Below are 16,951 nucleotides of genomic sequence, written 5' to 3' on the forward strand. Positions count from 1 at the left end.
GAAAGAGCAGCTCCTTCATGAACAGAAGGATCCTGAATTTTAACTCTTCTCTGTTCATTATAGAACACTTAAGGGTTAAAACTTAAAAACCACCCAGAAACTTGTTTGTTACCAGAGCCTGCAGATTCTAGCTGATGATGTCTGCAAGGGGAGGGTATAGCTCAGTCGTAGAATGCATGGTTAGCATGCACGGGGTCCTGGGTTCAATCCCCAGTACCTCCATAACAAACCAAAAAAAACAGCTGATGAAGCTTGGACTCTCCCCTGCATCCAACCCCTGGCTCTACTCACCAGCATTTCTCCGTATATGCATGTATATATGGACTAAAAAAAGCAGAATCAAATCGGGCAAGCAGTTTGGTAACTTGTGCATTTTTAAAACTAACTAAAAATTCTTTTCTAAATAGAAAACAGGCCTTATACTGAGCGGTGTGGCCTACTCCAGCCAACTGCCTCCTCCAAGCCTCCGGGATATTGTCCACTTGGAAAGCCCGAGGTGCCTTCAGACATCTGCCTGAAGCTGTGAATGAAAGTTCCCCTCCCTGCGAAGTTTTTTATTTTGTTCACAGCCAGCTGAGACTTCTAGGGAGGGCTCATCCCACAACTTTTCCCCTAAAGAGCAAGGTTTCTTTGGGGTCCCAGGGTGGTTACACCACCACTGGGGCTCAGGGGTCACTGTAGCTCCTTAGCCCTGTTTGTGTGCTCCAGACACACACCAGCTGGTTTCACACAAGCCCCTTCATCCAAATCTGGTTGTCAACAGTGGGGAGATACCCAGACACCTCCCCTGCCCCAGAATAAGCACATTCTCCTGTCGCCCTCCCCCTACCCTCCCCTGGTGGAGAAGCAGGGTTCAAACCTGGGGCCTTGGGATCTAAGCAACTGGGAGGAACCAGGACACTCTGCTCCAGGCAATGGGGAAGTGTTCCAAGCAGAAGAGCAGCCATGGCTTCTGAGAATCCCACCTGACCCCCTCTGACCCTGTGCCAGGCATCCTGGTGCACCACTGACAAACCTACACACCACCACCAGAGTCCCCAAGGCTCCACGGAGAGACAGACTTGGCCAGCCCCGGATGTGGTGCTGGGCCCTTTCCTGGCTCTGTAGCAAGAAGCCCCCTGCGGCTCCAGGAACAGCAGGTCAGTCCACAGGAACCAGGAGACAAGCTCTCATCTCATACATACCTTGTGGTAGGTGACAAACATTCATGCTTCCTTCAAGAAGTGGGGATCTGTGGATGTCCCCTACATAATGTTCTGTTCCAGCCTCACCCCGAGACCCCCAGTTATCCTCACTCATAAACTAGCATGGGATCCCCCAACCCAGTTTTACTCTCTTTTAAAAATAATTCTATGCACATGAAGCTCTTGGAAAACTGAATAAAAACAAACGCTCAGAGTGAACGGCGGGACTCCTGCCAGTTTGGCCAAACCCTCCTGACTGATTTACAAGGCTGCAAAATGGAACTTTGTTCTGCAAATCCCTTCCCTCCTCGCCCCACCCCAACACTCAGGCGTGTAGCAGCACGGGGCCCACATATGAAACCAAGTGCAGCCTTCCTTGACTGAAACTCAGCACAGGCCACGTGGCTGAGCACCCAGGACATGACGGGCACGTGGTGTGGGGCTGTGTGCTTACAGCTGGGCAGCGGAGGACACACCTGCACTGAGACACGAAGGCCTTTGAGGAAGGCTTGTGTCCCGGGGAGGGAGGAATGCCTACACAGGCATCATCAAGACAGAGGCTTCAGCATTCTGTGCAAAATACTGGAGTGACCGGGGGCCTTCTGGGCCAAGTTTCCTGGAAGGAACTTTAGCAGCATCAACAAACTGAAGATGTAGCACAGGGAATGGAGGGAGTTGCATCACCCAGACAGAAAGGCCAAGACTGAGAGAAGCAGGGGTCAAAAGAGGGGAAGGTACAGGGAGCAGCCTCTTGGTTTTAGGTACAGACCACAGGAGAGAATACATTTGGAGGACAGAGGCTCTAATTCTGCACCCTGGAGAAAACACACAGATGTTGCTACATGAGGAGACAGAACCAGCTGGCGTTAAATAGGTTCGGATGACACGGGGGAGTGACACAGGATCCCTGCCTCCAAACAGCAAAGGGGCCATCACGTGCAAGGAGAAGTGGATGTACTTTCCCGTCACCAAAGGATGGTCCTCAGTCCAGGCGCCGATACTCTGCGCTACAAAAGGCTTCTCCAGATCTGACCATCAGGGTGAAGTGGTGGGCCATGTTACCTTGGGGTGGTTCACAGTGGGGACAGGGCACTAGCACAGTCCAGATCAGAGTATGTGGGTTTCCTCTCTGCTCTGCCACAACAAAGCTACGAGCCACAGCTCAGCCTCAGTCTCCCCTCTGAGAAGGGGAGAGCCAGCCACGTTACCCAGCACCATTCGGCATTTCCTGGGAATTCTTATGACAGAAAAGAGCCCTGGACCAAGGGTCCTGGGATCAGGGCTCCAGCTCTGGCTACAAGCCACCTGCTATGTGACTTGGGTGAGCCTTCCTGCCCCTGGGCCTCTGCTCAGCTCCAAGTGAGGCAGCTGAGGTCCAGCTGCTACAGGGAACCAAGTGGGCATCATGCTGAGCTCTCAGCCAAGCAACCTGAGAAAGCGCCACGTCCAGGTGACAGAAGTTCCAGCTTGCCACAGTCAGGCCATCAGGCACAAGTGAGGGGTGTCCTAACATCAGAGCTTCTTTCCCAAAGCCCCCATCTCACTTCTGTCTCCCAGGGGTGAGAGGACGGATGCAGGAACACAGAGAGGGCACGCACAGAGAAGCAGATGACTTTTCATCCTGATCCCAGAGACTGTGGGAGAGGAAAGGGGATACTAGTTACTTCTCAACATCCTTGGGAAGGGGTGACTGCTGTTTACCAGCAGGAAAACAGGCCCAGAGAAGTGCATCATTATAAATGCTCTAACTTTAGTCTCTCTGTCCCTCCATACCCAATTTCAGGTCTGAGAAACCCCCCAAAATTGCCCCATCTTCCTGTCACCAACCCCTGCAGTTCTCAAGAAGAGTGCTGTGTGCTCTTTGATGTTTATGAAAGGAAACAACAGACAAATCATTACAAACATAAGGTAAGCACAAGGCATTCTCTACGTCTGAGATCATCCACATGTTTTGCTCTTCCCAAAGCAGACTGACCTTCTAACTCTGCTCCTTCCGGGAAATATTTCACTGAGTTGGCCTCCACTAAAGGGGTGTGGGGTGTAGGGTGTGTGTATGTGTGCGCGCGTAAGACTCCACTGAAGAGTCTGCTGGATCTAACTGGCAAATTACCCTGGGAAGAAAGGAGAAAAAAGGTAGGTGGGGAGCTTACAGAGGTTATGAGTGCTTTATACACGTCGATGTGTTCAGCAAACACTGGCGCCTGGGCTGCCAGGGATGCACGGTGCCCACCGGGATGGGAGATGACAAAGGCCCGGCTCTGCCCTCAAAGTCTAGGGGATGAAATGAGTGGGAGCGACAGAGAACTGAAGGATGTGGGAAGGTGATCCGGGCGGGCGCTGCGAGGCAGGGATTAGGGGGATCAGGGAAGCTTTATGGAAGAGGTGGCACTCGAGCCTGGGCCTTAAAGGATGGCAAGACTCGAAGATGCGGGAGGTGACAGGGAGGTGAGAGATTACCACTGTCATCTTAACCCTCCCCTGGACCAGGCCCCTTCTGACAGCCTCTCCTCAGAGCGTAAATCCCGCCACGCCTCTGCCTCCCCAGAGCTCCACTCCATCCCTGGTTGCTAGGGTGGGCGAGGGGCTTACTCACTTCCCCTCCCCCCAAAAGGGGGCCTCTTATGCATAAGAGAAGCGGGCCGCCCATCCTGCCCACCCAGCTGGCCTTAGCACAGTGCATCCAGCTCCTCTCCTGGATCTTCCCAACAACCTGGCAAGGACTACAGATAAGAGAAGGGAGGCTCAGGGACTTGTCCGAGGTCCCTCAGCTCAAGATGTGTAGAAAGTCAAGCCAAGACCTTTCAGCTGTGTTCTGGCTTCTCTGGTCTAAGTTTGGAAATTGATGCTTAAAGATGCTGCCCAGGGACAGAGAAGTCCAGTTCTAGGCCCAGCTGTTCCATCCTCCAGCAGCTGGGGTACATGGGCACCTTGCTTTACCTTTCTGAGCCCTTCACCGTCATCTGGAAAGGAGTGGGGAGCTCTACCCTCTACAAGGGTGTGGGGGACCTAAATACGACTCCTCGGGTAAGGAGCTCAGGTGCAACAGGTGCTCAGCCAGAGGAAGCCCCTGAGCCAGCAACACGGCACCAGGCGTGCTTTTTATGATTCCATGAACACGAAGCAGGCCAGGGCACAGAAGGGGTCGGGGCTATTGGAAGACAAAGTCCTCTGCTTGACAGAACTCAAGTCTTCTGAGGCAAGACCTCTCTTTACCTTTTTAAAAAATGAAAGAAAGGCACCCCAGATGGAATATTTCCAAGAGAAAGAGGAACTGGCTTCTCTGTGCTGAGAAGGTCACGGCTACCATCCCACAGGGCCCTGCCCATCCATCCCAGGAAGCACCCGGCTTCTTCTGGGAATTAGATCAAAGGGCACAGTTTGTGTAAGAGGTGGAGCCACGAGTCATAATACCTGGTTAAACTGTGGATGCTGGCCAGGGCACCCTCGTCCATGTGCAAACACCTCCCTGGCTGGGCTGCACGGCACAGGGCGCAGGTCCTAGGCGTGTACACCCAAGACAAGGAAGATTAAGGGCCAGAGGTGCTCCCTACAAATGAACAGTGCGGAGTGGATCAACAGCACGCTGTTTGTACAACGCTGATTTCCTTCTTAAAGAGAGATGAGCTTCAGGCCCTGGTTTACACCATTAGCAAAGCACACACACACACACACACACACACACACACGTGCGCTTCCCACTGTCTTAAAGGAGCCTCTTACAACCGCAAACATGTCATTATAGGCCAGTGACAGCTCCCTAACAAGAACACTGGCAGTTGCTTCTGAAAAGTGGAAAATTCCCTGGCATGGGCCCGCACATATGCTCAGTTCCAATGACGACTTAATCCTGCCAGGCCTGAGGTGTGCAGAGAACAAAAAACCTGCTTCTACAAACTTTCTTTTTTTAAGTTTAAAAGAAATCGTTAAAGGCAAGGCCCCCAGAACACTTTTCAAGAATGAGGGCCCACACGTCACTCAGCTGCACAGATTCAGTGGGGACAAAGTCACCTTCCCTCGGTTCGCCCTCCGCCATGACAGGACAAGGTGCAGAGTCTGGAAAGTTCACCTAGGGTCCCCTGACATCAAAGCTAAGGAGTTTACACTTGGCTGGGGAGGGGTGTGTAAACGAAGGGGCCGGGAATCCTCGGGCTCTCCTGGCGGGCCAGGAGGGAAGCCTCAAGCAGCCCACTACTGGGGTTTGCAGGCACGCAGGCTCAGCGCTGAGCAGATGCCATCTAAACCTTTAAAGCACGAACTAATTGTACTAATTTAGCTAACAGTCTCTGTTCAGTCCCCCACCCCGGTCGACCAGCGTCCTTTGGTACTGCTGGAGAGATGCAAGCTGTTGGCCTTACTGTTATTTTGTCAGCCATTAAACGATTCATCGGAGTCATTAATTGATTTATTACTGCTGCCTGCTCAGAGGGTTTAGCAAATAAGGAATGATGTAGGTCACAACGCAAAGGAAACTGGAGCAAACAACGCCACGAGAAGCCAGCCACTGTCCACTCGGGCAGCCCTCTAAGCACAACTGTCAGGCCGCTGACCGCGTAGCTGGCTCTTCTGCTTGAAATCCGGGTGCCACTCTGCCTCTAGCTCAGGTGTTGGTGCTGTCCAAGATGCAGAAGTTAGAGTACCTTGTCCGGAGGCTCCTGAGCACCTGCCAGGCGTGGTCACCAGCAGATTACAATGAGGGGGAGAGAAGCCTATGTTGGCCCCTCACTGGTGGGTGCTGGGTTGCAATGGCTGGGTCTGTGGCTCGGCCCTCCAGGGCACTGGGAAGTCAGAAAAAGGGCCCCAGCCAGGGCTCCACTCCTCTGGAGGTGGCATGCTCCAGCCACACCCTCCCTCTCTCCCTCTGCTGCCCACAGGAGTGACAGGACAGCAACCCCTGATAGTAACAGGTACCTCCTAATGCCTGGCCCTTTAGTACTTCCCTCTGATCCCCTCTCCAGTCCCAGTATCGTCCCTATGTTACAGAAAAGAAGACTGAAGCTCAGAGAGCTGACCTGCCCACGGTTACACAGCAGGCCAGGAAGTGGCCAACCTGGGATTCGAACCCAGGTCTACCTGGGTTCAAAGCCCACATTTCTTCCCCTCTAACCAAGTTCTTTAGCTGCCACAGAAGGGCGCTACAGCTCAGCTCAGCAACGATGACCCCAACAAAAACAAGCTAGCTGAATGAGAGCAGGGCAGTGCCTCCTGCCCAGAGCCCCAGGTGCCCAGAGCCACAGAGGAGTGAGACTCCCTTTTACCTCCTCCTACCCTGGCCCACTTCGATGCAGCCATCAACACAGGCCACCTAGTGTCCTTTCCTCCCATCAGGGCTCCTCGCACTGGAAGTGAGCCGTTCCCCATGGCTTCCTGCTGCCCTACCTGTCCTTCAAGCCTAAATGCAGCAGGTGCAGGAAGCCTCCCCAGAACTAGGCCAGGCACCCAGTAGGTGCACAGGGAAGGTTTGCTGCACTGGATGAGACCCTCATCCCACCCTGCTCCCAGTCCCTGGGGCTCTGAGCAAACACGAGGGAGCGGTGTTAAGATGAGGGGACTAGGACGGTCACTTTACAGAAATGTTAATACCCCCAACAAGAGGATTCACAAGTCATGGACTCTGTGCAAGTTTGTGTGTACACATGTCTGTCTCTGTCTCTGAAGCAGAAACAGTAATAGCTCTGGTACCCAGTGCCCCGAAAGAACCAAACAGATGGTCTGGTTGACTCAAATTCTGTGATCACAGGAAATCAGCCCCTCAAAGACACATCACACCCCACCCCACCCCACCCAGCCACATTCTAGAACAGAGCCCACCCTTGTAAACTTGCGAGAGGCCCTCTAAGGGTGGTGGATTATTTAGTTTGTTCCAAAAGTGACACAGAGGAGATGAAGAGGTAGGTCAGGCACGCACCAAGACCCAGGCTGCTTCAGCCCTCAACAAAGCCCAAGCTGCAGAGGTCTGCAGGGGGTGCCGCAGGGCAAGGTGGGGAGCCCTTTGGAGGTCATCACAAAGACTTCTGCGGATACTTGTTGGTTGTCTACCAGGCACACAAGTCAGGGTTTTCTTGTTAGCATCCCCCAAGAATAGGTCCAGAGCACCCAAGGACACACTCAGCCTTTAGGATCCTAGTGAGAAACCTGCTAAAGGGGTGGGGCCAGGAGCCCAGCCTGGAAGGACCAGAGATGGCCTGACCAGTCAAAGGCTTCTGAGGGGTCAGGGGACTTAATCTACGAGGTTTCTCCCCCAGACCTGGCTTCTGAAACAGACACGGGATTTCTCACAGAGGTGGTCCATGTCTACTCCCCACACCAATCCATATGGTATTGAAAGCACGAAGGAAGGTCTTTATAAGAGACCTTCATCAGGGGCCAACAAATTACTCTTTAAGTCCCATTGGGAAAAAGGATAACCTATTATTATTTACATATATTTAGTACTCTCCAGCTTACAAAGGCCTCTCTTTCATCCAAATTTACTAGATGAATACGCCAATTACCCAACCACACACGCAGGGCCCTCTCTCTAGAGCACGCTCCTCCACTCCTCTCCCTCTGGGTGATACCTCTTCGTCCTTTATGTGTCCCCATCACAGCACTTGTCACATCTGACTGTTAATTCCTTATTAAATTAGCCAGCTGTCTTCCCAGGGATATGGGCAGGAGTAGTGAACACAGCATAGAGAAGGTGCTGGTTCAGTAAATATTTTTTGGATGAATAAAGTTCTCACAGAAATCCTGCTTTTGAAGAATAGTCACCATGTCTACGAGGTCAAATCTGAAGACTAGCAAACTCAGTCAGCCACTGATTTACCATCTGGCTACAACTATACAACTACCCTCTCCCCTCCAAACGACAACACACATGCACACACATACCCCACCATGCCCACACATGTCTTAGGACAGACTGCTTCCTCTGCCTGTAAAGCCCAAGCTTTGGGTACTCAGAAAACTTGGGTGCTGGTGCTGCCCAGTCCTTCTAGCAAATGACTTGGGCAGCCACTGCTCCCAGAGCCACTCGTCAGGTCAGCAAAATGAGATCATCATCAGTGTCCCCTCCTAAGACAGCTGCGTAGATAGCTTAAGCTAACATCTGGGCAAAGTATCTGTAGTTTCAAGAAGGACAAAAGTAACATGAGGGAGCGGGGTGGCCTCTAGGAGCTAAACTGCCATCGTCATTCCCACTTTAGAAGGAAGTCCAGCCTGACCCAGCCGGCTGGGTGCAATGAGAGGATTGCGAGGTCTTTATGAGCTGTGAAGATCTGGCGGCCTCTCCCAGCCCTTTCAACAGAGCCTCCCCTTCCATCTTCAAAGCAAAGCCTGCTGTTCGTTCTCAGACAGGCTGAGTTCCCTGGTTCTCAGTCTTCCTCAAGATAGTTGTCTGTTCCACTGGCCCAGGGAACCACTCTTCCCACAAGCTTCTTAGAGAGGCCAGAGAATGTGCCTGTTACCTTCGGGGCTCGGGGACAGGCACAGGTGGGAGGAGCCCCTCCTGGACCTGGGCAGAATCTGAGGAGGACACCAAGGCAGAGGTCCCACCCTGAGATTCTGTTTCCTGTGCTCCAGAAAATGCACCCCTACTGACAGAGTAATCTGCTGCCAATCTGAGGACTGCCCTTCACAGCTGGACCCTCCAAACCACAGGTTTATAAAAGAAGTGGTTCTTGGAATCAGAGACAAGCCACAGAGCAAGCAAGCCCTGAGCTCACTCAGGAGGAATGCGTCTTCATCTTCCTCCTCGTCCTCCTCCTCCCTGGTTGAATCCCTCACTTGACTTGAAATGAGAACTTGAGAGGGGCAGAGAGATTCGAGGGGCAAGAGGCAGAGAGAAGGAGGGTGGGGCTGGGCAGACACCAGGCTCTCTGAGCCCAAAAAACCCTCTGGCTGCACCCCTGCTCTGCCCCCTCCCTGTGCTTACCATGTCCTGAGAATGGCTCTGGTCCCTTATCAATCAGGGCTCAGGCCCCCCAGTACACTGTTTGTGCTACTTTTACTTTCTCTGCTTGACAAGCTCCCCCTCCACCTTCCCCTTATCTACCTATAGAACTCGTAATCATTCAACAATGCCAAGTTCAAATGTCCCTGCCTAGGTTCATGAGCTAAAACTCAGAAGATACCTACTACTACCTGCAGCCCTCTCAATGAGACACCTAATGGAACATTCATTACCAATGAACTCCTAACCAAGGGTTGCGATGGCGAAGTGGACAGAGCATTGGACTGAGGCAAGGAGCTTCGGCTCCTCAGCTCCCTGGCTAGTTCAGAGAGGCAAGCAATTCACACTCCTGTCTCCAGATGCCCCTGACCCAATACAAGACAATACCTCTACTGGGACTGGCATGAGTTAATGCAAACAAGGAGATAATGGGAGGGCTGTGATCTAATCTCAACCTCTCTCTTCCTCCCATTCCAACCTCCCTCTTTTCTTGTACCCTGAGCTTCAGCCATGAGAAGCACTTGCTGGTCCCCAGCCTTTGCATAGGCTAACCCTTCCACCCAGAATGCCCACTTTCCTGCTGGTTTCTGCCATTTCAATCCATCCATCCATCTCTCAGGCTGCTCTGGGCACTGGGCAGGATAATTTTTAATTCTTCCAAGTCCACCTGAAACTCTGTGACTCCTCCAACACTTTCTACTTGGCATTCTTATATGGACAAAGGCTCTATCTCCCTGCAGGACTACTGGTTTCAAAAAGTAGAATCCAAATATTTACTGTCTAATAATCAATAACCACTGAATGATTGGGGACTGTGAGTGAGCTTTCGGACAAAGCTAGGCTTGACTCTTACAAGAAATTTCTTCCTTATTTTTTCTCCTTTATAAAGATGTAACTTTGAAGAACAGAACATACTTTCATAAACCCAAATGTCAAAAGGGACAAAGAAGGGCCTTTTCCTCCCAAAGTTTCCATGTTTCTCTTCTCAAGCAATCACTGGAGAAGAGAAACATGGAAACCTCGGAAAAGACTTGAATTTGAATCTTAGTTCTGTTCCTAGCTTGAAACTTGTAAATTACATAGACATGGCAGGACCATCCTTGAAGGATGAAGACCAAGCTCCCCGTTCTGCTGCAAATCTGGTCTAAAGCAGTCTGGTTTTCTTCTATTTTTGTCTAATTGCCTTTGAGGCTGTGATCTGGGTCTTCTCCACTGAAGATGGGAGTTTTTAATTAGATCTGGGTAATCCACAGGCCTTCAGAAAATTTGAATCTAGAACCTTAGAACAGGGAGGAGTCCCCCAGCCCCTCTGCTACAGACACAGCCTCAGGCCCACAGACAGACCTGGGTCGATAGCAGGAAAAGGTCTGAGACCTTGGTCTCCCAAACGTCATGCCTTGGCAGTCTTGCCTGGAAAACGGGGATAATACATTCTGCTTCACTCACAGGGTTTGTGAAAGTAAGTTTCTGTTTCCCCCAGAACGGTGCCTGGCCTATATCTATCAGGTGCTCAGTAATTCCTTTGTTGAATGGACACTTTTCCTAAACCCTCCTCTCCACCTTGTCTCTACCAAGGAAGGCCTGTCCTGTGGGGACCAGGTGGGCACTGCTCACTTGTAGAGCCTCTGAGCACTCCCATCTCTGTCCCTAAAGCCTGCTGGCTCTGCAACCTAGGGACAGAAATAACCCATCACACCACATAGGCACCAAAGGAGGCTGATCTCACTTAATCCTCCCAACAGCATGCTCCTTTGTTTCATATCTGACTTAACTTGCTGATAAAGATCACAATGGTTAAGTGTCTCTACAGGGTCAGGGTCACAGTTCCTCCTGCCTGGGTCCAGTCATCACACATCCACACACCCCACTCCCTCCAGTGGGAACCAGAAGGAAGACTCCAGTCATGGGAAGGAGAGACTTTAACCACAGTCAGGCCCTGCAGTGCTAGTACCAGTTTGAGGCAGGTCTCTTCAACCTTAACTTGCTCATCTGTGAAATGGGAAGTCACCACTACCTGCCCAGCCTACCTCACACAGGAGTGTGAAGAAACACAAAACTGGATGTGAACGGAAGGGCAACAGCATCTCCTGCCCCAGACACCCCAACGGGCTGGGAAGGAAAGAGGACATGCTGGTGACAAAGGCATGGGGCTAGGAGTCAGGCCCTGGCTGGCTGCCTCCACAAGTCCCTTTCCGCCACCTATAAAACAAAGTGAATGGATTTGATTCCTGGTTCCCAAACCGGGCAGCACATCAAAACCACTTGGGGGTCCGCAACCACCCAGCTGCCTGCCCTCCCCCGGCTGCAGGGAGGCTGTAGGGATCTAGCTTTGGAAGCTCCTGAATCAAGATGTTCCAGAAGATCCCTCCTGGGTTCTGCCTCTGCTCTGACCAGACCCCAGGTCTGAGGATGTCTAGCCAGATGGGCAAGCCTCTTCTGCCCCTCACCCTCACCAGTCAGGCTCCTAGGAGGCCTGCAGGAAGCTTCTGGATGCAGGTCGGGGCTTAGACAGCCGCCCAAACAGGTACAGGCCCAGATTTAATTGGCCTCTCGGTTAAGCTTTCTAATCTCATTAAAGCTGCCTCCATCATGGAGACCACAGCTCTGAATTTAATAACAGAAGAGCACTGCCCTGCCCCACTGTAAGCTGATTAGGTCTGGGGAGACCTGAGAGGATCGCTCTGGACCGAGGCCCCCGGCTGCAGTCGGACCCCTCTACCACACCACACTGCCGTGTGGCTGCAAACTCAGACTGAAAGAGGGGCACACTGCAAAGGGGGCAGGAAGGAAGGAAGTGGGAGGAAGTGTTCAGAGCAGGGGTGCAGGGCCAGATCTGCCTACCCCTCCCTGGGAAGCCTGCACTGTTTCTATGACGTCCAATAAATACTAACCACTGAGGAATTTTATTCATATCTTAATGGGTGCAATAACAGTGCCCACCCCACACTAGGAACAACAGCATTCCTGGACAGAGTCAGGCCTCACTGGCTGCCTTCCCCTCTTCTTTCTGCAGCTCTCAACCCGATGACTTTAATCATAACGAGAGGAGAGGGCAGGGGGCTGGGGTTTGGGTCCAAATGGCTTCTCTGGAAGAGAAGATTTGTCCTGCCACCCACCCCACCCCCCACCCACCTCATCCCCCTGAGAGGAGGTACCTACAGCCCTTTCTCAAGTGTGTGAGGAGCCAGCTCTTGGACATCAGCTCCAAAAACACCACGGTCAACGTGTGCAAACATCCCTGTGCAAATACACGTCGCCCACTTCTCGCTCATCTCACGCTATCTAAATATATCCCGAGGAAGTAACTTGGCAGTGATGAGAAATTCTGCAGTGGCTCCAAAGTAGCAACAACAAAACACACACACACACACGCACACGCACACGCACACGCACACACACACACTCTGCTCTGTTCTAGGTGCCACAGTAGGTCAAGGACAGGCATGGAGACAGAAACACACAAAGGCAAAAACCGCCCACAGTGTGGTGGGGGTTCAGCCCCGCTGAGGGTTAGTAGTCAGTGATTATTAATGTTCAATAGGGATCTTAGAAGGTAAAGGACTCTGTGCAGGTTCTAAGCTGGGCAAGCACAGATGCTCTGTCCAAGGGAGAAGTTTGGGGGCACACCCAGCCAAGTACACACACACCCATCCCCACCCTCTCTGGGACTTGCTTTAAGACACTGGCATTTTTCCACTCCACTTGCCAAGAATGGAGCCACCCTGCCCTGTGTGATCCTCCAACCCCTGGAAACAAAGGCGGCAGTCATGGGGGTGGGCTAGTACACCACAGGCATTGGTCCCATGTCTCCCCCGCCCCCGTCCATTTTCACCAAAGGGGAAACGGAGGCCTCCAGTATGAAACAGACATGCCCAGGACCTGGCCAGGTGCCCCTTATTCCATGACGCTTTCGATCTTTGGTTAATTTGGATAGATGTGGCTTTTTTTTCCCCCAGCATCCTCAGCAAATCTGCTGTTGACAATCACCCCTAAGCCCATCCTCTTGGGTACAAGGGCACCAAATTATTAGGAAAAGGTGTCAAGGGGGTATGGGCAATCCTCCCAATCATGCCAGGTCTCAATAAGCCAGCCCAACTCCCACACAACACCCCCATACCCATCTTCCCCATCCTTTAACTGGACTCCGTCCCTAAGCCTGGACCGGTACGCCAGCCTCCTCACCGGTGGATCTGCCCCACTGGTCCCCTTGTCTCTCCTCCTTTCCCCAAGCAGACCTAACCGGGCCACTAAAGGGCAGGCTCAAAACTTCGGAGGACTCTGCCAGGAGCCGCACCCTGCCCAGCCCAGCCCTTCACAGCTCCAGCTCCGCCCACACAAGCCCTCCTTCCTGAACTCGGCAAGTCTTTTCAAGCTTCCAAGCATTTATTCTCTTCCCTTACCCTGGAATGCTCTCATCATACTCCTCCCTTTCAGTACCATCAGTCTGCTTCTTTTTTTCTCTTGGGGACCCACACAAAATGCCACCCCGCCCAGGAAGCCCTCTGGGTGGAGCCAGGTGGGCCTTCTCTTGGGACACCCAGCGACGGTGTCCCCTGCAGCACCACCTGCTTATGTCCGTCTTTCTTACTAGACCATCAGATCCCTGAAGGCAGATGGTCTCTTGGGCATCTCCAGGCCTCAGCTAAGGCTCCGGCACACTAATGGCATTTCCCAGCCAACACAACTTTCAAAAGAAATTTGAAGTCTCAGAACCAACAAAAGAGACGTTGTTTAATCCAATCCCAGTTTTTCAAAGTCAAGAAAACGAAGGCCCAAGGAGGATAGGGGTGTTTCAACATCACGCTGCTTGTTAGCTGTGCTGGACTCGTGGCTGGCCAGAGTCTTCATCAATTCCTCCAGGTCAGCCAAAAGCTCCTACAGCAAGACCCAACTCAAGAGATGGCTACCACGACCAAGCATCCAAGAGAGAGGGGCATCAGAGAGGTCTAGAGACAGGACAGGAAGGGCCAGCCTGGAAGCCCCAAGTGGAGACTACTAGCTCAAGTGTCCCAAGCAGGTGCTCAACCAAAACCAGACGAAGGACTGAGGACAGGACCTGGCACGTGGGCACTCAACAAACATGTGCTGTTGCAAAATTAATGGCACAAATGACCAATTACAAATCAATGCAATGCAGAGTACTGCACAGGCTTGCACCCAGCTCCGGGATCGCAGAGAAAGGAGGATTATTTCTGCTGGGGGGGTGGGGTAGTCTGGGCGGCTTCACAGAGCGGTGACATCTGATCAGACACCATCTGTTATTTTTCTCTAATTGTTCCACATGTGTGAGATTTTGATTCTAAGCTAGAATGTGGACTCCGAGAGGCCGAGACTGCGGCCGATTCCCCTGCCTTCCTCAACCCCTCTCTGCAAAACATCCATTCCACAGCAGGGCCCCTAGCAGACACTGAGGGTCACCAACAGGAGGGATGGACCTCCTATTTCAAAGAGGAGGTCAAACCTACACTGGTTCCCACAAGTCTGCTTTACCTGCAGAAGCTCCCTGAACCCAACAAGAAATCCAGCAGTGTCCACGGGCACTCCCACGAACATCCCAAGTGCCTTGTGACAGGGAGTGGCATGAAGAGACAGGCGCTCACAGGTTCCGCTGCACACTCCCTGTGTCGGCTGGGTGGCGCTGGGTTTCTTACACACTTACCTATACTTCCCCCATCAACAAGCCTGTGAGATAGGAACCACCATTCCCCACTTGACAGACTGGGAAAACAGGCTCAGACAGAGGTTCACCACATCACACTGCCCATAAGACTAATTCTCTGCCAACAGTTCTCTGTAACAGAAGCCTCACCAGGGAAGTTTGGTATGAATTAGCGCCCACTCAGACACCCCATCTGCAAGAAACACCACCATCAGCAGCACATCAAGTTTCATTTTGCCGAACCAATTAACCTAAAGGGCACCCCGAACCAGGTGGGGTCACTCACATGGACCATACTGTACCCCAGTTTCTACAGCCATACCCCCACCATCTTGCTTCCCGAGGCCTCACACCCACCCACCCCCAGCCACATCATTGTTTCCATAGATGCCCAGAAGAATGCAAACTCCAATTATTCCTTTCTTGTTTAAATAATGGCCACTTCACAATTCTCCCTCCCAGGCGGGACCCTCACAGCTCCTGAGCAGGCGCTCAGGCCAGGGAGAGAGAACAAACGGGAGGGGGATGAAAAACACACACAACAGTAAGCTCCAACCCAAACAGAACTAATCCATTCAGAGCCAAAGGAGGCCGAGCAGATGGGAAGCCAGCATACCCCGCCTGCCGCCACCCTGGGTTCTGGGGCCTTCACCGCAGTGTTGTAATTACAAAGGGTGACCCAGCCACATGCTCCCGGGGCCGCCCCCTGCTCCCAGGCACCCGCGGGCACCGCCTTCATCTGGTTTGTGTTTAGAGCCTTCCCCAAATCATACATGCAAGGCAGCAGCACAAATACCCTAGTCTCAACAACGTGCTTCCACGGGAAGGAGAGAACTTTGTGCTTTTCCCTCGGGATTCTGAGACTCTTACGACTCTGGGCAGGAGGGGCAAAACACCCCCAGGAGGCCTCCCACCCCCATTCTTCCAGCCCAGTGCCCCGGACTCTCCCCATATGATGATGACATCTCCTGTGCAGGTGTCGGTGTGTCTGTCTTCCCCTCCAGCCAGTAAGGGCACGCCTAAGTGTTTAGTACAGGGCAAGGCTGTGCAAAATGTATTCAAAGATCTGCTAAATGAATACACATCACAACTCTGATTAAATACAATATTGACATTTTTACTCCTTTATATTTGTTCCCTTTTCTAAACCTTAAGCACCCTGAGGGTAGAAATCCTGTCTCATTCATCATGATCTTCCCAACACCACTCTGAGCACGGTTAAGATCAACCACTGGAGGGACAGCCACTAAATCAGAGGATGTTAGGCCTGAATGGGGCTTAAATATCCCTGGTGTCGTTCTGCTTGCAGGAGGGAGAGTGGCCTGGTTGGGTTGCAGCCACCAACCACGTCAGCGTGGAGATGCAGGACTCGAACCTGGGCCCTGATGCCCAGCCCTCCCCAGCCAGGGAGACAAAAGACACGAAGAAAGCGCTTACTGCTTGAAGGAGCGGGTAATCTGGTGGGGCAGACAAGACAGACACATGAAACAATTAGTGAACAAGACAACTGCCAGGCTCACAGTATTATACCATGATATAATAAAGTACATGCTGTACAACACAATTAGAGACAAGAGAGAGGCACACTGCACTAATTATACAGGACAAAGAGTTAGCAAATGGGAGCCACAGGGGCGTCAGTGTTGTCACAGAAGGCTCTGGAGGCCAAAGGACCCAAGGTGAGTTTGGGAGCGGGGGCACCTCTGCCAGGAAGCCTCTCCTGATTTCCTGATTACCACTCTCTCCTAGGTGCTCCTGTCCTGAATGGGCCCATTCCCTTGCCCCTCGTGGCCTTCGTTTAGGCAGTTTGATACCAGCCACCTTAAGGGTCAGCCCAGGGGCCAGAGGGAAGGTCAGGGCACCAAGACAGCCCCTGGGAGTCACTTAAGAGGTCATGATTTCAACATAAACAATCACCAATACTATGTGCTGAGCTCTGTGCTGAGCCCTTGCAAGCATCATCTCATTCAGTTTTACCAACAACACCGTGAGGAGAGGGTGCATACTTCTGCAGGTAATAAGCTCAGAAGGGATGTCACCATCCAAGGCCACAATGCTAATAAAGGACAGGGTCAAGAGATAACATGAAGCAGGTCCACTGCTCTACAAATCTCGTGCTCTTAAATCCCCACATCCACATGTTCTAGCATGGAAGCCCCCGTCCTGACGTGCTACTGA

At 52.2% G+C, this 16,951-nt stretch overlaps 1 protein-coding gene and 1 long non-coding RNA gene across 5 annotated transcripts in view; both read right to left on the bottom strand.

Moving 5' to 3' along the window:
* The window catches only part of SSBP3 (single stranded DNA binding protein 3), a 157,898-nt gene that overhangs the window by 51,991 nt on the left and 88,956 nt on the right, over positions 1-16,951 (bottom strand). The window contains exon 1 of one of the 4 annotated variants that reach the window (XM_014555427.2): positions 1,185-1,421. The exons of the other annotated variants lie outside the window; for them this stretch is intronic. Within the exon in view, the coding sequence (XP_014410913.1) occupies positions 1,185-1,205 (21 nt within the window). The 5' untranslated portion in view covers positions 1,206-1,421. Of the gene's footprint in view, positions 1-1,184; positions 1,422-16,951 lie in introns of those variants that run through there. 4 annotated transcript variants of the gene reach the window in all.
* Positions 5,569-14,967, bottom strand: LOC116668010. Its single transcript, XR_004325039.1, has 2 exons — positions 13,297-14,967; positions 5,569-5,844 (listed from the first exon to the last, which is right to left on the bottom strand). It is a non-coding gene; the product is annotated as an uncharacterized LOC116668010 (long non-coding RNA).

The sequence above is a fragment of the Camelus ferus genome, chromosome 13, assembly GCF_009834535.1.
Source record: "Camelus ferus isolate YT-003-E chromosome 13, BCGSAC_Cfer_1.0, whole genome shotgun sequence".
Lineage (NCBI taxonomy): Eukaryota > Metazoa > Chordata > Mammalia > Artiodactyla > Camelidae > Camelus > Camelus ferus.